The 25,418-nt window shown below is 60.4% G+C and overlaps 7 protein-coding genes across 7 annotated transcripts; 2 read left to right on the top strand and 5 right to left on the bottom strand.

Annotated features, from left to right (window-relative positions):
- Nucleotides 1–2,886: 2,886 nt before the first annotated feature.
- On the bottom strand, nucleotides 2,887–5,466 carry HRG_04497 (uncharacterized protein; the record flags this gene model as incomplete). Its single annotated transcript, XM_044862968.1, has 3 exons — nucleotides 2,887–3,146; nucleotides 3,204–3,775; nucleotides 3,842–5,466. 3 exons carry the CDS (start codon nucleotides 5,464–5,466, stop codon nucleotides 2,887–2,889), a joined length of 2,457 nt encoding a protein of 818 aa, XP_044721582.1.
- A 2,634-nt stretch (nucleotides 5,467–8,100) lies between these two features.
- On the bottom strand, nucleotides 8,101–9,747 carry HRG_04496 (peptidase c1-like family domain-containing protein; the record flags this gene model as incomplete). Its single annotated transcript, XM_044862967.1, has 2 exons — nucleotides 8,101–9,403; nucleotides 9,512–9,747. 2 exons carry the CDS (start codon nucleotides 9,745–9,747, stop codon nucleotides 8,101–8,103), a joined length of 1,539 nt encoding a protein of 512 aa, XP_044721581.1.
- Nucleotides 9,748–10,912: 1,165 nt separating this feature from the next.
- HRG_04495 (woronin body major protein) lies at nucleotides 10,913–12,882 on the bottom strand (the record flags this gene model as incomplete). The annotated part of the gene is made up of 4 exons (XM_044862966.1): nucleotides 10,913–11,514; nucleotides 11,580–11,890; nucleotides 12,211–12,514; nucleotides 12,843–12,882. The coding sequence occupies 4 exons, from the start codon at nucleotides 12,880–12,882 to the stop codon at nucleotides 10,913–10,915; spliced, it is 1,257 nt and encodes a 418-aa protein (XP_044721580.1).
- Nucleotides 12,883–14,341: 1,459 nt separating this feature from the next.
- HRG_04494 (ribosome quality control complex subunit 2) lies at nucleotides 14,342–17,681 on the top strand (the record flags this gene model as incomplete). The annotated part of the gene is made up of 4 exons (XM_044862965.1): nucleotides 14,342–14,374; nucleotides 14,436–14,750; nucleotides 14,805–16,859; nucleotides 16,950–17,681. 4 exons carry the CDS (start codon nucleotides 14,342–14,344, stop codon nucleotides 17,679–17,681), a joined length of 3,135 nt encoding a protein of 1,044 aa, XP_044721579.1.
- A 223-nt stretch (nucleotides 17,682–17,904) lies between these two features.
- On the bottom strand, nucleotides 17,905–20,211 carry HRG_04493 (annexin domain-containing protein; the record flags this gene model as incomplete). The annotated part of the gene is made up of 2 exons (XM_044862964.1): nucleotides 17,905–18,213; nucleotides 18,271–20,211. The coding sequence occupies 2 exons, from the start codon at nucleotides 20,209–20,211 to the stop codon at nucleotides 17,905–17,907; spliced, it is 2,250 nt and encodes a 749-aa protein (XP_044721578.1).
- Nucleotides 20,212–20,983: 772 nt separating this feature from the next.
- Nucleotides 20,984–22,161, bottom strand: HRG_04492 (uncharacterized protein; the record flags this gene model as incomplete). Its single annotated transcript, XM_044862963.1, has 2 exons — nucleotides 20,984–21,835; nucleotides 21,883–22,161. The coding sequence occupies 2 exons, from the start codon at nucleotides 22,159–22,161 to the stop codon at nucleotides 20,984–20,986; spliced, it is 1,131 nt and encodes a 376-aa protein (XP_044721577.1).
- Nucleotides 22,162–23,942: 1,781 nt separating this feature from the next.
- On the top strand, nucleotides 23,943–25,164 carry HRG_04491 (methyltransferase domain-containing protein; the record flags this gene model as incomplete). The annotated part of the gene is made up of 4 exons (XM_044862962.1): nucleotides 23,943–24,197; nucleotides 24,249–24,375; nucleotides 24,432–24,636; nucleotides 24,693–25,164. The coding sequence occupies 4 exons, from the start codon at nucleotides 23,943–23,945 to the stop codon at nucleotides 25,162–25,164; spliced, it is 1,059 nt and encodes a 352-aa protein (XP_044721576.1).
- Nucleotides 25,165–25,418: the final 254 nt, after the last annotated feature.

Genomic DNA, 25,418 nt, shown 5'->3' with positions numbered 1-25,418 from the left:
TTCTCTTTCGGCTGTGCTCAGCTGCGCGGCCACGCATGTCTCATCTGCCGCGGCGGCGGCGGGCGCAGGCAACAAGGCACGCCCACCACCGCCCGCAGCGACGCAAAAGGACCGCCTACCAGCAGGTAGATGGATGATGGGTGGCATGCGGCTCGCCCGGCCACCGCACATGTCGGTGTAGGGTACCTGTACGGCAAGCAAGAGGAGCTCAGCCTGCGCCGTCGGCCATGCGGCTGGTTGGTGGTGGGCCGGTGTGAGTGGACGCGAGACGGTGAGCGAGAGATGGAGGAGAGAGGGCCTGTTGGAGTCACCGCGGACTGACTGGGACGGCGCAGCACATCTGATGGGATGGACCCGGCTGCGGGATTCTTCTTCTGTTCTGGGGGCGAGAGAGAGAGAGGGGGGGGCGGGCCACGCCTATCTACACGCACATACGCACATACACACACAGACCATACACACATACCCGTCCCTGGTAGTGGCAAAGCAGCTCCACGATGACGGGCCACCGGTCGAGATGGTTGAAAATTCAAACCCAGACCCGATCGAGTTGCTTCACCACATGGAAGAGGGAAAAAAAGGGGGGGCACGGCTTCCTCCCCCTTAGCATACCCAACAACCGCGACGGAGACGGACCCGGAGCCCGGCACTGAAGTGCATAACACATTTACTACACACACACACACACATAATAATAAGCCCGACTGACGATGATGGTGTTTGTTTGCCCGCGTCATCCGACCCCGTGAGTCAGCGCCGCCCGCCATCGTGCCTCGGGCGGCGGGACCCGAGAGAGCTGAAGAGACGCCCCCTGTGTTACACATGGCCGTCCTCCACGGCCTCGCTCTTCATTTCACTCTGTGCGCGCTCACTCTCTCTCTCTTGCTCCTGTGTTCCTCGTTTGCTTGAAATGTCTCGTGACACGCTGTGCAACGACGACCACGGGGACTCCCCTATCCACCCCCCTCCCCCGGGCTGTTAAGCTTATTCGCCTCTCCTCTCCAGTGGTCCCAGCTCGCGGTGCCCGTGTCATGACGGCGGCAAGACGGGCTGTTGATTGGAGTTCCGTTGTTTTGTTTGGCACCCGGACGCCGCCCCCTTTTTTCCCCACTCCTTCATCTCACCGCATCGGCCTGGTATTACTGTGGCACGCACCGCCTCTGTAGGAACTACTGTGTTCATATGTGCAGGAAGAGTGAAGGTACGCAAGGGAGAGAGAGGGGGGGGGGAGGCAACATACTGTACAGTAAACCCGAGCATCCCACGGCATCGCTGCCACCCTCTTCTGCCCGAGCCCATCCAGGCCCAAATGTGCCCTTTCGAAGCCGGCAGGCAGGGGAAACACCCGCAGCAGGAAAAAGAAAAACAAGGACAAGAAAACAGGGCAGGGCAGAGAGAACGAGGAAGAGGGAAGAGAATAGCGTCTGAAGCGTGCTCTTTGGTTGACGGGGAAGAGGGGGGGCGCGGGTTAATTACACAACACACATCTCCTCCCCGCCGGTGTTTCACGACCCAAATCCCGAATACGGATCGAAGAGCGCACGCCTTCTTATTTATTTTTATTGCCCCCCATGGGAAATCAAAGTCGGCTGGCGGCATGGCAAGCTGTATGTATGTCTGCGTATGTACCCGTACGCAACCGCGGCCATTGTCCTGCACCACCACAACCACCACCATCACCACCACCACGCCATCTTCCCGCCCAGCGGTTTTCCGGGCACGCGGAGGAGGGGTGCCCAACCGATGGATGGATGGATGGAGAGCCGATATTACGGGGTGCGGCTGAAAACCACTCTGCATGCATGCGTACATTCATACATACGCGGTGGACAGGAAAAGAAAAGGGGGGGGGGAGGAGGAAACCGGACGATTTGCCTCTTCTCCTCACGCCTCCCAAGGTCCTGAACGCCGTGGCCTGAGCGAATTTACCCAGTAGCCTGTTTAACGGGGCTCCTGGGAGTCGGATATATGAAGTTTGAGATACTGCACGCATCGTGGTGGTGATTCAGGGGCTAAAGTGCAGGGGCGGGAGACGCACGCTGCTGCGCACCTCGGCTCATCGTTCGCCTGCCCAGGCTTCCCCGGAGGAGGGGGGGGAGCCAGAAAACCCGTCAAGGACAGGCCTGTTTCCATCACCGCGCCATGTCAATGGAATGGCATCATCTCCTTCCCCGGCCCACACACCTCCGGCGCTGCATCGCAGATCCCCTGCCCCTCGCCCCCCTGCCCCTGAAGTGAGCTGCCAGAGACGACATCCCAAGGTGTTCCTCCTCCTAGGGACGTACTGTAGATGCTGTAGCGACATTTGCTTCCCAGAGCCCTGGTGTAGATGCGCTCTCCAACTCGGCATCCAGCTAGAAATGACAACTCGGAGGTCCGTATCAAGTGTCGTATGACCCGATGCAGCGTGAGACCTTCTAGTGATTTCTGCCCCTCAAAATGATGGGATAAGAGACGAGGGGAGAGTCTCGACGGTAGCAGCCCCCTGTGGCAAGTCGCCATTGACAAAATGGGGGAGAAGGCTTGGGTGCTTGCTTCCTGGGCAACTTCATGACGAGGCCAGACTTGCCGCTTGCTGCTACTTGCCGTTCTCAAAGCCTGACACATGGAGCGCAGCGTGACTCACGGCGAAGCACAAGGCCCAGAAACATTTCTCCTGTCTGATGAACAAGACATCCGCCTCCCATGAAACAGGGGAAAAGGGTAAACCCAAAAGAGCGATATAGCCCTCCCTCCACCCAACCAACGCCAATGGCTTGCCAGACAAGATACATGTCGTTGTTCCCGTACCCAACCTCCAACCCAGCTATGGTCACATACATAAATCTCCATGGTAACAGGAGAATAAGAAGAACAGGACAAAACATGCCGTGGCCCCGCTCAAATTCATGCTTCCGCACCACGGTCCCTCTCCCGGAAGGACCGGGGATGGTGATGCTCCGAGTCTCGCGACCGGGCCTCGTACTCGTCCTCGCCGTCCCTCCTGTGGCGCCTGCGCCTCTCGCGCTCGCGCTCGCGGTCTTTCTCTTCCCCGTCCTGCTCATCCTCGTCCTTGTGACGGTGAGAGCGGTGATGCCGCCGGCTCCCTTCGTCATCCTGATCGCGATCTTGCTCGCGATCCCCGTCAGACTTGTTTCGTCGCCTCTCTGCCATGAAATTGTCAGCACGGCTCAACGTGCATACAACACCGGTTGTGGACGTACCTCGCAAGACCTGCGTTGCCGAGGCGTATGCCTGAATCTCCTCCTTGCTGAGGACGCGCAGGACTATGACAAAGTCGTCCCGGACCTCAAACCGCTCCTTGCCAACAGTCAGGGCCTCCGGGTTGACAATCTTGCGATTGATCTTGGTCCACCTGGCACCCTGTGGCGCGTCCTTGAGCTTCTTGTCCTCCTTGTGAGGCGCGACACCCTCGCGAACTGGGTTGGTTTCCTCCGGGAAGCGCGCGCTCGGCTGCTTCAAGATGCCCTTGAGAGGCTTCTCCTCTGATTTCTCTCTTGGGGGCGAGACGACTCGGACTTGCTTCGTCCCGGTGGAGACAATCGCCAGCTCGCGCTCACGGGACCGATTTGTCGTCGACTCACTCGACCCGCGCCGCCTTGTGGAGGGCGACGAAGGAGACTGCTGCCTCTCCTCTTCGGCCGAATCTCCCCGATCCGCATTCGCTCCCCTGTCTGAGTCATCCATGGCCGCCAGCTGCTCCTTAAGCTGCCTCAAATCGGAGGCGTCATTGGGGTCGAAGCCGCCGGACGACTGGTGCCGCCGAGCCGTCCGCCTGCTGTCGTCAGAGTCCGAGGGCGGTGTGAAGCTCTCGGCGCTCGTTTTGACCTCGGCATCTCGCCTGGGGCGATCAGCACTTTCGGTGCTGGTCCTGGAGCCATCTCGAGAGGACGCCTCCTTTGCTCGCGTTTGTTCCCTGTCCTTGGCCGGCACTGGGGCTCGCTCGGGTAAGCCGGGCTCTCTCCGCCATTCGTTGTCCTCGCCAGGGCTCCGGCGCCTCCTTGGCTCCCTTGCGCCCTGGTCTTTCTTGTCCTCCTCTTTCATGACCGTAGGCGCCAGGCCGATGGCAGTGGCCGCGACACTCAGGCCAGCCGCGACTTTCTCGCGAAGACGTGACCGTTCCTTGTCAGCCCCTTCATCCTCGCGCCTGCTCTCTCTTCTCTCGTGACGCTCTTCAACCACGGTTTCGTCCATTCGCCTCTTGGGCTCCTCTGATCGGGGCTCCCGACGACGCTCTCGGGCGTCACCCGGACCCTCCAAGGCATCTGTCCGGATGCCAAAGCCGCGGGACGCAATGCTCTCGTCTTTGAAGCGGGAAGGCTCGTACGGCCGGTCCATGTTGGGTTCTCGCTCGCGATGCTCTCGCATGCGGCGCTCATCATCGCGGCTTCTTTGGTATTCATCATGGTGAGAGGATCGAGGGGCGCCATCCTGGTGAAGAGAGAGCGGCCGGCTGCGACGCCCCGATTCCCACCGGTCAGAAGGCGGTTCAAGCAGAGACGAGGCACCAGTGGGCGAGGGCGGAACCGGAGCAGCGGGAGGCAGGTCGCGCGCGGGCTCGTACGCCCTGCTTATCCTGTCGAAGCCACGGGTCGATGGAGGTGGGCCGGCCCTGCCGTCGTAGGGCCGGCTGGTGTTCATGTTGTAGTTTCGGCTCAAGTCATGGCTCGTGTTGACGTTGAAGCTCCGCTGATCAGCGTTGTAGTTGATGTTGGGCCGATAGTATCCTCTATCCACGCTTTCCTGCCTGCGCGGGCGCGAGGACTTGGGGAGGTCGAGGTCGTACCTGGCCAGCTCGCCGGCGTTGGTATACTGATAGCCATCGTCGCCGTAGTCGATGGCGGCGGTGCTGTGTCTGGGGTCGCTCGGATATGCAACAGAGGGGCGGGAGCTGCGATAGGCCTCGACCTCACGATGGCTCAACTGGGCCTCGCCGCGATCCCGGAAACGGCTCGAGTCGTCGGCGGCGGTGGCGACGTGGTACGGGCGGGCGGTGCTCCGGGAACGGATGGACGAGGCGGGCTGGGCGTAAAACTGGCCGTCGCTGGCACGGTAGTCGTCCCGAATGGGGCTGCCGGAGCGCGTGTTGGACGTGTGAGAGGAGGAGGCGTGGGGCCGGTCCTTTTGGGTGGTAGTGGTGATGATGACGGGAGGCCTCGAGGCCGAGTCGAGGGTAGAGCGGCGGGCGCGGCCGGTCTCGCGAGTGGTGGAGCGCTGGCGAGGGTCGGGGGCGACGGCGTAGGTCCTCGTGGTGGTGGGCGTGGCCGAGGCAGTCGACGACGACGAGGTAGCATAGGCGCGAGGAGTTGTGACGTGATGTCTCGGGGTCGCTGACGGCACGACATGCATGTCGCCGGCGTAGATGGAGCTGTAGCCTATGCTGGTGGGCATGGAGGACCTGGCTGGATTGAAGGTGGACGAGCGCCCAGCGGCGGCATGCGAACTGGCCCGGTAGCGGTCAGTCATGGCGGACGAGAGCGCTCGGACGGGTGCAAGTCGGTTCAACGAGGACCGACCCCGTTGGAGGGGGGCGATCTGGGAGCAGGCGCTGGCCGGTGGCGGGAGGCGGCTCGTACAAGGGCGTCGCGACAAAGGGCAAGCTGGCTGACGACGGGCGGGGGCGAGAAGCGAATTCAGGTGGCGGCGCAAAGGGGTGAGAAGGGAGAAGAGAGAGGAGGAGGAAGGAGGAGGAGGAGCAGGAGGAGCAGAAAAACGAAGGAAGAGGGGCGAGGCGGCTGATGTAAGAGGTCGACAAGGTAGGACGTAATGGCCGTGGCACGGCGTCCAATAGCCCGAGAGGACGACGCTTTTCGGGTCAAGAGGGGTCAGTCAGTGGCGGGTCCAAGTGTCGTTGAAGGGATTGCAGCTCATCTGTGTCGAGGATGTTGATGATGCGCAGTAGAACCTCGACGAGGAAAAAACGAAGAAGGGAATGAGAAAAACGCTTACCAACGGCTGCAGCAAGCCACACGTGTAATAACTGGGATCGGATGAATGAGCAAAGCAACCGGTTCTTTCAGTTTTTTTTTCTTTTTTTTCTTTTGGAAAAGTCCGGGGGTGCAATTGAATCTGACGCTTCCTTCTCTACCGCGTCACGTCGAGATGATGGAAAAGACAAAAGAAGTCAAAAAAGGAGGCACAAAAAGGAGGACGGACAACAACAAAGTGGTAAGCATGAAAGGGCCAAGAGAGACACAACAAGGGGGCGAGTGCTTCTGGATAGGCATTGAGATGAGGGCATGGCACGGGCAGCCGAGGCAGACTTGTCTCAAGTTATAACTTTCCAGACAGACAATGGGAACCGACGTCACCAAGTGCAGACTCGGGCCGTTGGAGATTAGGTTTGGGTTGGGCCTCAGCCCCTCTCTTTCTGCTTGGAATGGAAGCGTTTGGGGCGGCCGAGCTGGCCGTTTCTGCACATCTGCCGGCAAACAAGACCCTTTTGGTTGCATCCGCACAAGAACTACTCCTGCAGAACTACTGCGGGTGCACTTTTGGCCTCGTCTCGTGGCCGTTGGATGATGGATGATGCATGAGCTGCTCCGTGGCCTCCAGGGCAGTCAGTGCTCGACAACGCACCGTGGTCCCCCAGCCCGCCTGAGCTCCAGGTAGCTTACAGTGGGTGTCAGCCCTACTAGTGGCAGTAGCAGTAGCAGTAGGGTAGGCAGTAGCAGTAGCAGTAGCAGTACCTACACGGCAGCTCCCGCCTCCCCAGCCAGCGGTCCGTCCGTCAAGGCTGATCCCGGTTCGCCCCCATGCCGGCTCATCAATGCGTTCCAGTCTTTTGCAACAAACAAAACCTGAATACGGCCACAAGAAGCACTTGGCTGCTACAGTACGGTACATATTCTTCTACATCCCTGAGCTTTCGCGGGCATTGAGTGCCAACGCGTTTTGTCAGGTACCCCGTGAGGCTAGCAAGTAGTCGGTCGCGTATCTCGGATATCCCAATCCACCGAGCTACCTCATCACCCGCGAACTGCTGCGGGGCTGACAGGTACCCGCTCATCTCCGACACCCGCGCCTTACATCCTCCACCGCCTCAGGTACACCGACGACGCAACATGGCATGTCGATGCCCTCTCGAAACAGCCTGCCTCCTGCTTGATTCTGCTGCTCCACCCTCGAACAGTCGAAGCTGGAGACAAAGTCCGCGACGGTTGGGCTCCCACGCCGGCCCCTCCCCAGGAAACCCAACCCCATCCCCGAGTCAAGCAGAAAAGGGACAGAGAGGCCGTTGACGACTTGCTCAGAACGGCGCCCAATCACCATTGTCGACCTGGCCGCTGCGAAACTCGTTGGATACCCTGTCCTTGTCTCTCTACCTCTCGCAAATAGCGCTGGATCGACGCTTCCGTCGAATCCAGGCCCGCCGTTGGGCTGCCCTGCCTCACCCTGCCTCAACACCATTCCCCAAGTGCTCATGAAGCCACGATGACGATGCCAAAGAGGCACATGACGCTGGTCCTCTGACCGAGCAACGCGAAGACTTTGCAACGCTTGTGTGACGGCTGAGCCTCGACGGCCATGTCATCGCGCTCTCTAGGGCCATCCCCAACTGCGTCGCCGACTGCTTGCTCTCTCCTTGTCGCTCTCCCCACCTCTTTCAGTCGCCCTTTCGGTCCCCACACATCCACAGCCTGTTGGGCAGACATGGCCGATGGCCACCCCTCCGGCCATTGCCCCGACTTAGACGCCGAAACTGCTCAGCCAGCCCAACTCGGCCCGCCCTGGAAATGACAAAGGTGCAAAGTGCATAGTCATAGTCTGGGCTTAAGAGCTCGAGCGGGACTCAAAGGGGGATCGACAACTCTGACAGCGCAACACGACCCCCGGGCGGTGATGCCCCCTCATCGCCGTTGGGCATCCGGCCTTTGACACAGACTCTCGTCCAGGTGACCCTCCAAACTCCCTGGCTCAGAACTGGCCTCGGCACGGCATTTATGCTGGATGGGCATGAGGCATGACTCGCGACATAGACGGACAACATTGGGAGTCAGCGCCACGGCACTTCGGCTCCTGATTTCTCTTGATCAATTCGTACGCTGCGGGCTTTACGCAACTCTGGTCATGAAACGCACATCTCGACCGCCCGATGGTCTAGGCCAGCGAGCCCATCGGATCCCACAACGGCAGCACAATGGGCTCCTTGCCCAAGACATTCCTCACCTCCTTGCTGCAGAAGCGCGGGTCGACGACGGCCTGATAGACAAACTCGTCCATCCAGGCGTCGCTCATCACGAACCACCCTTGAGTCCCCGCAGTCGCTCCCCAGCTGTTCTGCACCCTCCACCGCACCGGCTTGTTTGTCTGCTCGTCCACGTGCACCGCCGTCAGCACCATGGCGTGCGTCATCTGACTCTCCCCCGTCAGTAGCCGCTGCGCCTTGCTCATGCCGAGCAAGCTCGTCCCTAGCCCGAGCTCGTAGTCGAAGAGCTCCGTGTCCATGATGCCGCTGGTGCTGTCGCTGAATTTGCCCACGTCGCACCCGAAGAAGATGGGCAGACCGGCCTTGAGCATCTTGACGCACGTGGACTTGAGCGTGTCTATGTCGACGTTGATGTAGCTGACGCCGCGCCCGCCCACGATGTTACCGAGGCGCGAGACGGTGAGCAGCGACAGGGGCTCGTGCCGAGGGTCGTTGACCAGCGACACCATGCTCTCGATGACGGCCGACGTGATTCGCAGCTCGGCACTTGAAATGTCCTTGGCAAAGTCCTTGGGCGTAATGACCAGCTCGTGCGCCTTGCCGTCCTTGTCGCTGTACTCCCAGCTAAACTCGTCGGTTGGCTTGGGCGGCGGCCCGAGCAGCAGCGTGATGATCTGCTGGATCTCTCGCATCATCTTGTCCTTGTGGGCGCTCAAGGCGGCCGGAGAGGCCCTCGAGGCCCCGCGGGCCATGCGGCGCAGCCTCAGCGCGCACTCGCGGAGCTTGTTCTTGAGGACCGAGTTGAGGGCCCGAGAGTTCTTGGCGTTCCAGCTGTCGGGGTAGAGCGACTGCGGGACGAGGCCATACTTGGCGACCAGGTTGTACACCATGTCCCACTGGCCGCCGTCGGAGACAATGTCGCCCAGCAGGGTCTGGACGAGGCGGCCCTCGAGGTCCTCGTCGGCCGTGTCCACGATTTGCTCGAGGAACCAATTCGCCTTCTCGAGCTTGTCCCAGTAGAAGAGGTAGGCCTGCGACAGCTCAAACGCCTCGAGCTTGTACTTGTTCATGAGGGCGACGCGAAAGACGTTTGTCGAGGCGAAGAGCCAGCACCGCCCGCTGCTCCGCTGGTTCGTAATGGGCCCGCCCTCGAAGGGGATTTTGACGTTGAAGACCTGCTGATCCGAGACCTGCGCCACCTGGGTGGTCAGGACTTGCTGCGGGTTCGCCGAGCTCAGGGCAGAGAGGGCAAGCCTAAAGTGAAGGGGCGAAGGGAGAGGTAGCGACGTGTCAGCCAGCAATTCTTTTGCCATGTCCTTTTGTTCAAAAAGCCCTAGGACATGTTATTTCCCTGCTGCTTACCTGTTCTTGGGATCCCGCAGGATGCTCGAAGGAAGCGCAGCCACGACATCGAGGGGAAGCGCTTCGGGTTCCCGCTCGCGCAGCCGGAGCTCGCTCTTCTCGTCGTCGTCGTCGTCGTCTTCGCTGGCCTCGATGTACCGCAGCTTCTCCTCTCGCACGTCCATGGCGCGGAGGCGCTCCGGCATGGCCCTCTTCTGTGAGTAAGGTGTGCTGCTCTTGGACTGTTGACCACCCATAATGGCGACAATCGGCGACGGTTGCGATTTGCAAGTAAGGAATGTTCCCCGACGACGGCGCGCACACACAGATCTTGAGAGTAAAGATGGAAGAGAGATGGGGACAGAAAGAGAGGGGCCATGGTGCTCGAGGCAGCGATATATATTCGTGGAACCAGGGCCAGAGCTCGGCGTCCGGAATGGGCCAAGGGTCCCCACGATGCCGCCATCGCCCGCCTGCCTCTTCCCGGCAAGCCCTTGTCGGCACACACCCACGGCGCCCGGGCAAAGGGCGGCGCGTGCTCCAAGGGCGCAGAGCTGTCTAAGACAACGCTGCCCCCCATGTTACTTTCCCCTCCCGTCTCCCACATGACGGCGTCGGTGGTGTGTACTCCGTACGCCTGTACCCCGTACGTGTAAGCAGATTGTCTCCAGACGCCGCGCTGGACGAGAGTAATGGCACTTGCTCCTCCTCCTCCTCTTCCTCTTCATTCTCTGGAAAATTTTAAAGGAAATGCTAAAGAAAACTCGATTTCGCCATGTTCCCTCTGGCTCTCCCACTCCTCCAGCTCAAAGTAACTAAACCAACTGCCGGCTTCGGAGAGGGGGCCGCGGAGACGGTCACGGGAGCCCGTTATTGGCAAACCGCTCAAAAGACCAAGCTCGGGCCGCCGGTGCGCGTGCCCTCCTTCCCCCCTCCCCCCTTCCCCGGGAATAGAGATGAGACACATGCCCCATCAAGGCAAAGAAAACAGCGTTGCCGTTGCCGAAAACGCATGACCGGCCTCGGCGGCGTCGAGAACCCGGATAACACTGGCTCTGGTCGCGGGAACCCGGATAGCACATAGGCCCAGATCGCTCGCGCGGGATCCGGTGCAGATATAACCAGTCAAGGTAGCACCACGGGATAGACAAGGACCGGTAGAAGGGTGGCAGTAGGTGGAGCAGGAGATAGGAGTTCACTCTTGATTGGCCGATATACAGAAAAGCGTCCCATCTACTCTTCCAAGAAACGATTATGACCGTCCAAAACGAAACGCAGGGTAGCAATTTTCTACAGTCCAATGACCCCGTTTCACAAGCATCAGGACAGGCTGTTCCCCTCCCGAGATCGAGCACGAGGCAACCGTGTCGTGACTCGTCAAAGGAGCGTGTGTGGGCCAATCTCTGACATGACAGACGTCGTCTACAGGCGCGAGCCGTGAATGACCTTCATGTCGACGGCAAGCTCGCGGCCGCCGTCGTCGAGCACCAGGACGCGAACGCTGCCACGGCCGCACTCAAAGGCGTTGTGGAGCCGGCTCCAGAGGTTGGACTGGTCAATGACGGACAGGCCCTGCTTGACGTCGCCCGTCTCCGTCATGGCCACCACCTGGCCGTCCTGCATGTCCAGGACGCGGTACTGCTTGAAGACGGGGCCGAGCATCGTCTGCACGACAACGCTGGGGGCCGGGTTCGAGATGAAGGACGACTCCTCGTGCAGCTGCTTGGTGAAGAGGTCCACGCCGAGGTAACGGTACTGGCCCGTGGCCGGCGACGTCGAGATGCGGATGACCTGGCAGGGGCGGCCCTGGAGCATCAAAAAGTCACCCAGGCGGATGTGGTGGCACGGAATGGTGACCGTGTTTGGCAGGTACGACTCGGCAGAGTCGCCGGGGCGCGGTCGTGGTCCCATGACAGACTCTCGGACTTCCGGCTCGGCCTGCTCACGGTGGTGGTGGTGGCTGTGCGGGTGGGCAATCTTGTCGGCAAGCTTGTGGATGCCGTGACGGAAGGAGTGGTAGTGGCCTGTGTACGAGGTTAGCCGAAGTGGCTCGACGGGCCGACGGCATATAAGTCATTCATATGCTTACCGTCTTCGTCGTAGTATCCCATGTTAGATTTCTGGTGAGCGCGGCTGAAGCGAGCAGGCTCGACAGTCTCCTCGGTAACCTTGACTTCCTCCTGGTAGGTAGGACGGCAAGGTCGGCCCTCAACGGTATACTCGTTGACCTGGGTGTGCTCGGCGTGGTACTGAGGCCGAGGTGGGGGGTCTACAGTGCTTTGGTACTGGGGGCGGAAACGCTCTCGGTATTCACGCTCAGCAACGTCAATGGGGCTTGCGTGCGGGTGGCGATGAGTATCGATCTCAACGTGAGTGTCGGTGTACTCGGTGCGTGCGGGCCTGCAGCTTGGTTAGTTTGGTTCCCTCCCATGTTGGGCCGTCAGGCTTGGATGCCGGGCCCCCCTGAACCAGGGTGCTCCGCCCGAGAATGCGACCTGACCAACAAAGCAGAAAAAGAAAGGAAAAACGCTAGGAGCAGTTTTTGTTGTCCGGGCGGCTTCCCGGACGGACGGGCCCCGTTTCACCGCCTCGGCTGCTGGTCGTTGGACCAAGCCTGGGGGGATTGAGGTTGAAGGCCAGCGTAAGCCAGACGCGTGGCCACGGCGATGGGCAGGCAGCGTGGGGTGGCGACGAAGAATAAAGGAAATTCAAAGACCTACTTGTGCTCCTCCTCCTTGACGTACTGCTCGTGCTGGGAACCGGGACGGCGGTAACGCTCTTCTTCACGTGTAAAACGGACCTCTTCTTCGCTGTAGCGATTCTCTCCACGAGGGGGGAGATCAACGTGGGCGGAGTAAGAAGAGTATTGACCTTCCCGTCCGGCAGGCTGCTTGCTGGGGAGTTGGATATCAACCTCTTCGTGGGTCTGAGTGGTGGTTTGCGACTGGCTGTCCCGATATGTCGATGGGAAGATGCTGAAGGGCACGGGGACTCGGGCTTCAAAGTCCAGATTGCCGACTTTTGCTGGCGCGAGAGAATCTTCTCATACAACCTTTCGTAGCACGAAAGGAAGACAAGAAGGATTCTCAGGCTTCTGTTCCTAAGGAAACAAAAGTCGAAGGAGAGGGGGGAAAGGGGGGGAAAGGGCGTGGGGAAGCCTCTTTGAAGTCCTTTCGCAGCCTGATGTGGATGGAGATAATTGGAGGAGAAGATGAGGAGAAGAGTGGCGGCAGAGGCGCGATGAGTTTTGAAGACGGGGGGAGAGGGAGCGGGTTGGTCCGTTGGACGAGCGAGGGTTGTTGCATGGCTTTTGGTGCTGAGAAGGGTGTCTCTATGAAGAGCTCGTGTTTACAATGGCCGGGGTTCTTGTTTACGCGCGTCCGAAGCGGCATGGCCCTGCAAGCTCTGCAGCTCGTCCCCACCGCAGCGCCAACTTTGTGCGTCTCTGTTGCGTCTCCAGCCCCGTCGTTATCAGCTGCGGAGAGTGGAAGCCCAACCTCCCCAGCTCGCCAACCGCACGAGCTCTGGAGCTCCTTGAGAGCGGGGCCCCGGTCCCGTGCCGAGCCAATGAGGTTGCATGATTCGAGGGGCTGGAGACCTTGCCGAAAGCAAAAAAAAGGAGCTGCTCATCATTGGGAGCACGTTGCCGCCGCTCATTTGTGATGGCCTCAGACCCTCCTGAGCAGAGCCCCCGCGGGGCCATGTGTCCGGGGCAGTAGGACGCGGATGACAGGGCAGAAGATGGCTGGGACCATTTTGCACCTTGCGGCATCATGTCCAATGCATCGACAGCCTTCCTTCTGTTGCCTCTTGCCGCAGCGGATGGCCATCCGACCTAAGCCGGCCCCCCTGCACAGTACGTACACAATCCATGGCATCGTGGAAAGCCGCCATTGGATTGCCGTCTGCGCTGCCGCATGCAAGCACGTTCTTTGTTTTCGTAGCATCGACACGGTGTGTCGTCTCCCAATGGTGGTGGCTGGACCGCGACGCTCATTAGGTTTGGCGAAGCGCGGCGTTGCATCATTGGCCAGAAGCCTCTTGGGCTCTCATTTCGCTCTGCTGTCCTACCCCCTTTCGCCTGCAGCCTGGACTTGATGCCTCGCCGTCCTCGACGTGTAGGTACTGTACTGTAGCTCTTGTTGGCGTGCTCTTCCGTGTCCATACTGTACAGGACAAGCCCGAGGAAGAGGACCACTGGCCAAAGCAAAGCCTTCCAGGGATCCCGTCGTTGCTGTGCCAACATTGAGCTCCATGGGTTTGTGGCTGGATGGCCGGTGGGGGCCCAAGAGTCGGGTGAGGTGATGCCAGGTCTCTGTGTCGCCAAGAAGGGGGGGGGTGTGATGATAGCTTTGATAACGCGTCTGGAGATGAGGCGGGTCTGTTCCAACCACTGCTATTGCCTCGGCTGAGACTGGCGGAGGCCTGTGACCGCCTGACCCCTGGTGGTCGAGGCCGCCCCGTCCCGTGTTCCGCGCTGGGGATATCAATGCTGAACAGCTAGGGGACACGTCGGCTGTCGCCCAAAGGCAGAGAGGGTCGCATTCTCAGCCAGGCTTGCTTGTCGACTGCCGGGCTCCGACTCGGTGCACAAAAGAGCCCGAAATCAATCGCGAGACTGGGAGCTTCTGCCGGCTTACGTGGCCCAGCCTTATCCGTAGCTCTTATCGGCCTGTGCATGCCGTCATGTGCATGCTCGCACGTGATGCGATGCCGTCACCTCTCTGCTCCGGTACCCCGCCACAGTGGCTGCCCCACGTTGAGCTGCGTGCAAGCAAACGTTGGCGAAGTCTTTTGGCACGAATTGACTCGTACCAGCGGGCCGACCTTGCGACGACTGCACTTTGAACCATGAAGCAGCGTTTCTCATCTCTCGACGTCAGGGTACGTCCAGTCTCAGGAACCCCTGGTCGCGCATTCGCTCACTGACACGTCGCATTGCCAGGTCATCGCCCACGAGCTCAACCAGAGCTTGGTGACTCTGCGCGTGGCCAACATCTACGATCTCTCCTCCAAAATCCTGCTCTTCAAATTCGCCAAGCCCAACAGCAAGAAGCAACTCGTTGTCGACTCCGGCTTTCGATGCCACCTGACTGAGTTTGCCCGCACCACTGCGGCCGCCCCTTCTGCATTCGTTACGCGGCTGCGCAAGTTCCTCAAGACGAGGAGAGTGACGTCGGTTGCCCAAGTAGGAACAGACAGGATACTTGAGTTCCAGTTCAGTGACGGGCAGTATCGCCTCTTCCTGGAGTTCTTCGCCGTACGTTTCCTTCTTGAAGGCGCATAAGACACCGCAAATTGACAAGGACGGTAGAGTGGCAACATTATCCTGACAGACGCCGACCTCGGTATCCTGACCATTGCGCGAAACGTGTCCGAGGGCGAAGGACAGGAGCCACAGCGAGTCGGACTGCATTACTCATTGGACAAGAGACAAAACTATCATGGCATTCCTGCTCTCTCCAAGGAGCGGGTTCGCCATGCCCTACAGTCGGCCGCCGAAAAGGCTGCTGCCAGCCTCACAGCAGTAAAGAAGCCAAAGGGCAAATCAGGCGCAACCTTGAGAAAGAGCCTTGCGGTGTCCATCACCGAGCTGCCCCCCGCAATAGTGGACCACACTCTCCAATCCAATGATTTCCACACGACGATGAAGCTCGAAGAAATACTGGAGAATGAGACGCTCTTGGACGAGCTCGTACGACTTCTGTCGGAAGCACGCCAAACAATCGAGGACATAACTTCTGCGCCTGTGTGTACGGGCTACATCTTCGCGAGGTGCAGAGGAGACGAAGCGACCTCGGGCGATGCTCCGCCAAAGAAAGAAGTCCTCCTCTACGAAGACTTTCACCCCTTTATCCCCAAAATGTTCAAGGACGATCCCTCAGTCAAGACTCTCGAGTTTCACGGATACAACCAGACTGTGGATGAGTTCTTCTCGTCGCTCGAAGGTCAAAAGCTCGAGTCTCGCTTGAACCAAAGAGAAGTGACGGCCAAAAGAAAGCTTGACGCAGCCAGGCAAGACCAGGCCAAGCGGGTAGAGGGGTTACAGGAGGCGCAGACAATGAACATGCGCCGGGCCGCCGCCATCGAAGCCAACGTGGAGCGCGTGCAAGAGGCCATGGACGCCGTCAACGGCCTCGTCGCCCAAGGCATGGACTGGATAGACATCGGAAAGCTGGTCGAGAGGGAGAAGAAGAGGCAAAATCCTGTTGCTGAGATCATCATGCTTCCCCTGAAACTTGCCGAGAATGTCATTACTCTCAAGGTAGCAGAAGAAGAGCCCGACGGTGACGAGGACGATGATCCCTTTGAGACAGACGACAGCGAATCAGAAGATGGAGACGGTGAAACGGGCGCGGATGAGAGCAGACAAGCAGACAAGGGGATAGTCGTTGAGATAAACCTTGGCATCAGCCCCTGGGGCAACGCGAGGGAGTATTACGACCAGAAGCGATCAGCTGCCGCCAAGGAAGAAAAGACGCAGATGCAAGCAACGAGGGCTTTGAAGAGCGCTGAGCAAAAGATCAACGAGGACCTCAAAAAGGGGCTGAAGCAGGAAAAGGCCCTTTTGCAGCCCATTCGAAAACAGCTGTGGTTTGAAAAGTTCATGTGGTTCATCTCGTCGGACGGGTATCTGGTCATAGGGGGCAAAGATCCGGCACAGAGCGAGTTGCTCTACAGGAAAGCTTTACGAAGAGGCGACGTCTACTGCCACGCAGACTTGCGTGGGGCACCGAGCGTTGTGATCAAGAACAACCCAAAGACGCCCGATGCCCCGATTCCTCCAGCAACGCTGACTCAGGCCGGCTCGCTCTCGGTATGCTCTTCAGATGCATGGGACTCTAAAGCTGGCATGGGCGCGTGGTGGGTCAACGCCGATCAAGTATCAAAGTCGGCCCCGACGGGAGAGCTTTTGCCTACCGGGGTCTTTGCGGTGCGAGGCGAAAAGAGCTTCTTGCCACCCCCACAGCTTCTGCTCGGCCTCGGCGTGATGTTCAAGATTAGCGAGGAGAGCAAGGCCCGACATGCCAAGCATCGACTAGACGGGGGCGACACTGTTGGCGAGACTACTGCCGAATCGGACCAGACGGGAAATCAGAGGAGACCCGCAGCCACGGAGGCGCTTGAAGACAACGAGGAGGGTGCGAGGGATGATGCCGCTGCACATGCCAACACTGACGACATGTCTGACAACGAGTCTGAAGAAGAGCCGGAACTCGAGTCTGAGCGCGACAACCCTCTGCAGGTATCCAGCGATGGGCATGGTGATGACAGCGTGGAAGCCGCGGAGGACGCCATGACCGATCTCAACGTCACGGAGCAGCCCTATGAACTTGATCCTGAGGAGGACGAGGCTAGAGAAGTGCCTGTTAGTAGCTCTGGGGGTGAGGACCGATCCGAGCTGGCCCCGGAAACACCTGAAACTCGACGGAAAGGACCCGAGGACTCTTTGTCGCAGTCTCGCGGCCCTGCACCGAGCAAGAAAGCCCCCCCGAAGCGTGGCCAGAAGGGAAAGGCGAAGAAGATTGCCAACAAGTACAAAGATCAAGACGAGGAAGACCGTGCCGCTGCCGAGGCGCTCATCGGAGCAGCTGTCGGGAAGCAGAGAGCCGAAGCAGAGGCAAAGGCCAGGGCCGAGGCCCAGGCCGAGCTCGAGGCGGCCAGGGAGCGGCGCCGAGCGCAACACCAGCGCCAACAAAAACAGACGGCCAGGCACGAAGAAATCCGGCGCGTCATGATGGACGAAGGGGTCGACACGCTCGAGGGCGACGAGGCCGAAAAGGTCACGGGGCTCGATGTGCTTGTCGGCACGCCGCTGCCCGGCGACGAGGTCCTCGAGGCGATTCCCGTCTGTGCGCCGTGGAGCGCGCTGGGCAAGTTCAAGTACAAGGCCAAGATGCAGCCCGGGGCGACAAAGAAGGGCAAGGCGGTTAAGGAGGTGGTGGAGCGGTGGAAGCTCGACTCGGCAAGAAAGGGGTCTGTCGACGAGGCGGCGAGGGACACGGAGAGGATGTGGCCGCGGGAGGTGGAGCTTCTCAAGGGCTTGAAGCCAGAGGAGGTGATTAACTGCGTTCCCGTGGGCAAGGTGAAGATCATGATGTCGGGTGGCAGCGGCGGTGGCGCAAAGGGCAAGGCAGGCGGCAAGGGGCAGGGGAAAAGCGGACGCGGCGGCAGAGGATCCAAGAAGTAGCATGGCGGCTTGGCTTGACGTGGCACTGCGTGTGGCCTAGGCAGCACAGCATGTGCCAACTGTGCTTGAGGTTTACGATGGTGGGCATATGATGAATGGCGGAAATGTTGTCATTGATCATATTGGTCAGTCCTCATGCAATCATGTCCAAACCTCCTCCTGTCTCATCCAAGCATGAATACTACACACCCATGTATGCCCAGAGGGCACCCAGCAACCCACATCAGCGCCTCTCGACCCTCCTGACATCGTTGGGCATGCGAGCAATGCACAGCTCGCAGCAGAAGCGGCCCCACAGGCCGGACGTGGCCTCGCGCACGGCGTCCTGGAGGTCGCCGCCGTAGCGCTCGCGAAAGGCGCGCTTGACGGCCTGCATGTGGGCGGGCTCCCAGTGGAAGCGGACGAGGCGCGAGATGAGCAGCTCGCGGCGCAGGTCGTCCTTGCGCGAGGCGCTGAGGGCGTGGTGCAGGAGGAGGGCGTCGCGCACGGGGCGGTTGATGACGCCGTTGAGGATGTGGGCGAGCAGCTCTCCCTGAGGAACGTCAGACTACCTATGCAAGATTGGAAGAGTTGGTTTGTGTTTGCTCACCACCAGGTTGCCGCTCTTCTTGAGGGCCTCGCGGGCAAAGTTGGCGCGGTAGTGATGCTCGTACTCCTTGAGCACCGCCCGCAGGTGGGCGTCGCTCCTCTTGACGACAATGGCAATCATGGCGCTCTCGCCGCCCTTTTCCGCCTTGACGGCCCGGCGCAGGTCGTCGACGTCGTGGTCGACCAGGTCGTAGTCGAGCGGCACCCTGCGGCCGTGCGAGTCCAGGTCCTCCATGCGCCGCTCGTCGAGCACCATGAGCACCGCCTTTTTGAACTTGTCCTCCTTGAGCTCCGTCTTCATGCACCTCGTCAAGCTGTTGTCGTACTTTTTGTCGGTAAAGGCGTCCTTGATGCTGCGGATCTCGGCGTTGGTGCGCCCCATGAGCGACTCGATGAGCAGCTCGCGCCGCGTCTTGTCGCCCTGGTACCAGAAGTTGGCCCAGTACGCCTCGCTCTCCCACTTGCCCAGCGCGACGGCGTAGCAGGCCTTCATGAGGTTGGGGTCCTCGTCCTTGAGCCGCGCGCGGATGTGCTTGGCCACGTTGACGCCCTTGCGCTCCGAGCCCGTCTTGACCAGGCGCTTATACTCGGCGCGCAGCTCCATGACCTGGTCGTGGCTGAGGCTGGGGAGTATCTCGACGAGCGGCTGCGTGTGGGGGGGTCTGTCGCCCCGGAGCGCCTGGGCTATGCTCGAGGCAATGTCCTCGCCGTCGTGGAAGCGCGCGCGCCGGCTTGTCTTCTTTGCATCGCCCTCGGCGTCCGAGTTGAGCGGGGACAGGGCGTCGATGACTCGGGCGTCGTCGCCGTGGCCCTGGCTGGCCAGCAGGAGGGGCGAAGGCATGGGCGAGCAGTTCTGGTATGTCCCGTGGTAGGACTCGAGGAGCGGGGACCCGGGGGCGGCGGCCAGAGACAGGTTCGACGAGCGGCCCGTGTCGACGGTCAACGAGGACATGCGCGCCGTGGGAGGCTTGGGCGACCTGTCCCGCGTTTCGCCGCCCCGGCGGTCCCTCGACCGGTCCCTGTCCCTGCGATCAGGCTCGACGGCAAGGTTCGAAGGACCCGGCGATCTGTCCCGCCGACGGTCCCGTTCGCGGCCGGACGGCTCGACGGTCAAGACATTGGCGCTGGAACCCGATGGCTCCTGACGGTAAGAGTCTCTGTGCGACGACTTTTTCGTCCCGTAGCCGTCGTCAGAGAGGCCGTGCCGCCGCCTGTCGCCCCCTTCGTCGCGACCGTACTGGGACGAGCGATTCTCACTCTGCCGCGGCGGGCCAGGAGCCGCATACCCCCCATAAGGAAGAGGCGACTCGTCTGGCCTGGGAGACCGGGGAGGCTGCGACGTCGGCGGCGGCCCGTACGCCAAGTCCTCCTCGTCGCGCTCCTTTTTGGCCCGACGCTCACCCTTGCGGTCCCTGTCGCCGCCATCGCCGTACTTGCGGCCGTATTTCTGGGGCAAGAATTTGAGCAGCTCGTCCGACAGGTCGCCGCGGCCGTTCTTGCTGTCCTTGGGCGGCTCTGTTTGGCGGACGCGAGGCTCCTCGTCGCCGTATCTCGAGCTTCTGCGGCGCTCCTTGTCGTCGTCGGGGAACGACCGCGGCAAGTGGCTGTCGAGTTTGCTCTTCGAGCTGCGGTACGAAGACTCGTGCTGCGGCGGCGAGGCATTGCGATAGACGGGCCTGTCGTCGTCGTCGTAGTTGTAAAGAGACTGTCGTCCGGGGAGCATGCCGTCCATACCGCCCTCTGCGGGATACGGCAGACCGCCGGCGGCGTCCTGTCGACGACTAGGCTTGTAGACACTGTCGAGATGGTCTTCGGGATAGACGTAGCTGGGCTCTCGCACGTCTGCGTACGTCTGCAGCTCCTCGTGGGGTCGCTGGTCACGCGTCCTGGACCTCGACCTCGAGCGGCCGCCACGGCGGTTGTCTTCGACGAGGAGCGACATGCTGTAGACGGGGTTTGCCCAGAGAGGGCTCCGGGGAGGATAAGGTTCAATTGGAGGGATGGGGTTGGCGAGAAGCAGACGAGGGCGAGGAGAGGGTTGGGCAAGGAGGGGAAAAGGCTAGCTCGAGGACGCTCGTTGGAGGGTGGTGGTTTAATTAACCGGCTGAGACAATTTGAACGCCGCCGTCTGCTTCTCTTCTCTCTCACCTCAGTCATAGTGTAATAATCACTGGCCCAGGAGCCGCTCGGGCGCCCCGGCGCTAAGCCAGGAGGGCTGGCGGGCCTCGAGCAGGGGGGAGCGCAGCCAATGGCACTCGACCCCGAGGCAGGCGCCGGAAGCTCCATTTCGGAGACCGTCTTTTATGGGTCTCGAGAAGGAGTTGGGCATCGTATACAAAGCGTGAGGTGAGGCCAAAAGTGTCAAAGCGAGGAAAAGAGGGCATGATGGCACGGATGGGGAAAACGGGGCCACGCGAGGCCGTTGCTCGGGGCCACCCGCGGGCCGTTGGGGACCGGGACGCACCGGGTGTCAGCTGGGCTGGCTTATTCATCGAGGTGGATCCGGTGGCTCCGCCTGTCTGTGGCGAAGCGGTGGCCGTGCTTCCATCCATCCTGGGACTGGTTATTCGAAGAGATCTGAGTGTTGGGGTTTTGTCTTTGTTTTTCTTCGGGGGTTTATGTGCGAGTATACACTCAGTAGCCCGGCCACGACAGCACAGTTGGTCTGTTTGCCACGTCCCAGTACACGAGTACGTCCAACGCTTGACTCGCAGTCATTGAGCCGCCTCCTCCCGCGGCGCCCGATGGCCTCGCTGAAAGACAAATAGAGCCTCATCCTTGCCCGCAAAGCTCGGCAAGGGAATCTGCACAACCCTTGTCCATTCCCTGTGCTCCCTTGCCATGTACTGGTCCATTGTCATGCTCCGGAAGCCCGTGTATCCGTTGCCGTTCTGCGTCCCAACCACGGCAATCGTGTCTCCCCGGTAGCTCTCGACCAGGCTGCGAGTAAAGGTGCCGTCGGCCGGGCCAACGACGGGATACACGAGGAGCAGAACCAGGTCCTTGCCGTGGGCGTTGTTGCGCAGCCACCTTGTGCCGTCCATGATGACGGTGTCGTCGACCCAGTTGACCCTCCACTCGCTCTGCATGCTATCGACGGCATGCACCGTCAGGCCGTAGCAGCGCAGCATAAAGGCCCAGTAGCCATTGCCCGAGCCCACGTCGGCCACGGCTCGCCCGGCCGCCAGCGTCTTGAGAAGCTCGAGACTCTCGTGGGACGGGGTGGCACAGCCAAAGTGGTGCATCAAGATGGGCAGGACATGATGGCTCGTGGCCACTCTCTCCGACGACTCGCAGGGGCCGCACCATTCCAAGTTGCGACAGGCCCATGTCCAAAAGTCAAGGTAGGGGTTCTGGCAGGGCGGTGCTCTGGACTTGGGCACCGTCAATCTGGACGACAGGGCGGGGTGGATGTATCGCGTCTGACTGAGGTGGGCAGCCACGTCGGAGCGGATGGACGCCTTTTTGGCATTGGTGCCAAAGTTCTTCAGGGCCGAGGCCGTGGCCGTCGACGGGCTGAAGATGGAGATGTAGGCCTCAATGTCGGGCTGCGGAGGGGGATCTCTCTGGCGAATCCTTAGCCCCGAGTCGGCTTGGCTTCACACACACTCACAGGAGAGCCATCCTCGGCGCGGTACCAGGTGTGCAGGCCGTTGACGCCGCCCAGGTCGACGACTTGCTGGGCCTCGGCCAGGCTGACACTTGCCGTGGCGTGGTATGTGTAGCCGTCGTGTTCCGGGAGACCGAGCAGGAGGCGGCTGGCGCCGGCGAGGTCGTTGGTAGATAGCAGACGCAGCGCCTGCTTCTGCAAGGCCGTGTCCTTGATGACCTCTTGGGGCCGGAACGACGGGTTGCCGATGCATGCGCGGGGAGGCTTGGGAGCGCGAGACATTCAGCGGTTGAGTAACTTGAGTGATGCCGGTGCGAGTGTGTGAGGGAGTCGGAGGTTTGAGAGGTCTCATGTGAGTCTAGTAGACTAAAATTAGAGGCTATTTTGCGTCAGTACCTATCCGTACATAGGCCTATGTAGCTAGTAAGCGTTTCGAAATCCCCCATCGCCATTGAGGAGACCCTCACTCAGAACATAGGCGCTTCACGGCGAGCATTGAAGAAGAATATCCTTGATGATTGCGTGTCATCCCATGGCCAATCCTCACCCCTCCCCTCACAACAGCTGCCAGTGCGTGACTCTGTTTTTGCTTGTTATGGAGTGGCTGTCAACTCCACCGAACGAGGTTCGATATGTAAGTTACTTGTCAAGCTGGTAAATTACCGCTGCACCGGGGAAAATAGGGGCATCCCCAGTGGAGGTGTGATTAACGTATTATAAGTCCACTCTCTGCTCTGACAGTAGATACTCGCGTCTGCTCGTCATCATGGAGTCCACCAGCCTCTCTCATTGTACCGTTTCTGGCGACGCCGATGATGTGCAAACCAGTCGTACTTGTGGCTCGTAAGTTACATACTCGATGCACATTTTCTTCTTCTACGAGGAGCCCGAAAACTGCTTTGCTCGGTTGCATATCATGCACCACAGGCGGCAACAGCTGCTGCCGAGTTGCATCCGCACCTGCTTCAAGCCGCGACCTACGGGAGTACAGGCCACAGGCTACAGGCCACAGGCTACAGTACAGGCTACATGCTACAGGCCACAGGCCACAGGCTACGAGGCCCCCCGAGCTGCCCCGCCGTACCGCCGCCAGCAGCGCACTACATGATGCACGCATCGCCCCGTGCGACCGCGGCTTGTGAAAACTCGCCCTTTTGGTCGCCGACCTTGGACGTGGTTGATAATTGAGAGGTGCCCGTAATGCCACGCAGCGATGCTCGTCTCGTCGACTTTCCCATCCTTTCTTGCCCTTTCTTTCCCTTTCTTCCACTCCCCCCATCCCCCGGCCAGCAGCTCCCTTGCCTTCCCCGTCTCGTCCCGGGTTGATTCACCGTCTCGAATCTCGTCACCGACACACCCTTGGTCGTCCTCTCGACGGCCTGGCCTGCTCGATAGTCGACCGCCCCGGAGCTAGTGCCGTCGCCCGTCTCTGCTCTGACACAGGGATCCTACTCGACCCGTGGTCTTATATTAAACCGTCGGCCCGCTTCGTCGGACAGCCTTCTCGACTCGTCAGCTCTCACTTTGGCGACGGAATGGTCCCCATCTAGCTTCCTCGTGGTGGTTCAAGTCGGGGGCGACCCCAAGCAAGTCCTTTTGAGCTTGTTCATCAATCCATCGTCTCCGACATGGAAAACCCGTGGGAAAGCAAGTCTGCGCATCAGCCATCGGGAACACGGCCGTTTCCTTCTGACGCCACCTCGCGCAGCCAACAACAGGCTGCCACGGCAAAGACACCCGAAGGATTTCGGACCACGCAACAAGACGATGGGCAACAACAGCACAGGCCCGAAAGCAGCACCTCGCACAACGCCGGAGCAGCGGCTCTGCAAGAAATGCAGCCATGGCTGGGGCCCCGCTCTGCCTCTGTCTCAACCCAGCAGCCAAAGTCTGGCCATTGCGTGCAACAAGAAGAGTGCGACACGCCTGCCCAACAGGGCCATGGACAGGCGCCGCTGCGAAGCGGGTCAAGCTCGCCCTCGCCCTCGCTGACTATTCCGAGGTCAGAGGCATTGCTCGCATCTCCTTTGACACACCCGAATGGAACGTCCATCTTCCCCTTCATGTCCACGTCCGAGCAGGAGGACATGGCGCGAGAAGCCCTGTCGCAGGCCGAGGCCTCCATCGTCGCCGACAACTTTGACGATGACATTGCCAGGGACGACGACTCCGATGGCGGCTACAGCAGTGACGGCTTCAGCTCCGGCAGCACCTCGGCCGAGTCGTCGGTGCGCGACTATCTCTACGAGAATGGCCGCCGCTACCACCGCTTCCGCGAAGGCACCTACAACTTCCCAAACGACGATGTCGAGCAGGAGGTGCGCTGCGAGATCCAACCGCCCTTTGCACCCGACTCTGACTGGGCATAGCGAGAGGACATGAAGCATGCCATGGTGAAGCTGCTCTGTAGCCAGAAGCTTCACTTCGCCCCAATCGGCGAATACCCCCAAGAGGTACTCGACATTGGGACGGGGACTGGCATTTGGGCCATCGAAAGTGGGTTCTGTTGCCTCTCCGTGACCACGGCGGCTGACACCGACACCACACCTTAGTGGGCGACCAGTTTCCGAGTGCCCATGTCCTCGGCATCGACCTCTCGCCCATCCAGCCGGACTGGCTGCCGCCCAACGTTCGCTTCTTGGTGGATGATGTCGAGTCTCCTTGGCTGTATCCAAACAACCACTTCGACTACATCCACTCGCGCCACACCGTCATGGCCGTCAGGGACTGGATGCGGCTCTTGCGCCGGGCCTACGAGTGAGTCGCGGGAACCTCTGTTGGTTCCATCCTGCTGACGAGCGACGCCATGACAGACATCTCAAACCAGGTGGCTGGATTGAGCTGCAAGAGATACACCACAAGCCCCGGAGCGCCCACGCCGAGGGAATCGTGCCCGCCGACCACGCCGTCGCCAGGTTCTGGGAGCGCGTCAACGAGGGCCTCACGACCCTCGGCATCGACCTCGACACGGCGGCCGGGGGATTTCTGGCTCAGTTGATGCACGACGCAGGCTTCACCAACGTGACGGAGCGCGTCTTCCACGTGCCCATCGGGACGTGGCCCAAGAACAAGGTACTCAAGACGGTCGGATTATACTGGCGCACGATTCTCCTCGACGGCCTACAGGCCATTGCGCTGGGGCCCTTGACGCGGGGGCTACATTGGAATCGCGAGCAAGTCGAGCTGTTCCTCATGGAGGTGCGGCGCGCCTACAACGACAACTCGGCGCTCATGTACATGCCTCTCCACATCATATACGCCCAGAAGCCAGAGAACGGGGCGTGATGCGCAACGTTTGCAGATGACGCTGTGGCTCCAGTCATGCACAGCAGGCCTGGCTTGACTCTGGGTACACGAGACCAACTGGAAACGACGAAATGAATGGCAGCGAGAATTCCCTTTCTTTCTTTTCGGTGTGTATATCGGATTCTGTTGGGCGGCAAGGATCTCGGTCGCCTTGACGATACCAGGAGCCCGTGGCCATGAGTTGGTGCATTACTGGCGAAGAAGGGATATGGCTGCAATAGCCCTTGGTGAAG

Source organism: Hirsutella rhossiliensis (genome assembly GCF_020360975.1).
Source record: "Hirsutella rhossiliensis strain HR02 chromosome Unknown scaffold00004, whole genome shotgun sequence".
NCBI lineage: Eukaryota > Fungi > Ascomycota > Sordariomycetes > Hypocreales > Ophiocordycipitaceae > Hirsutella > Hirsutella rhossiliensis.
The sequence above is the reverse complement of the archived record's forward strand: the minus strand, read 5'-3'. Positions and strand labels throughout refer to the sequence as shown.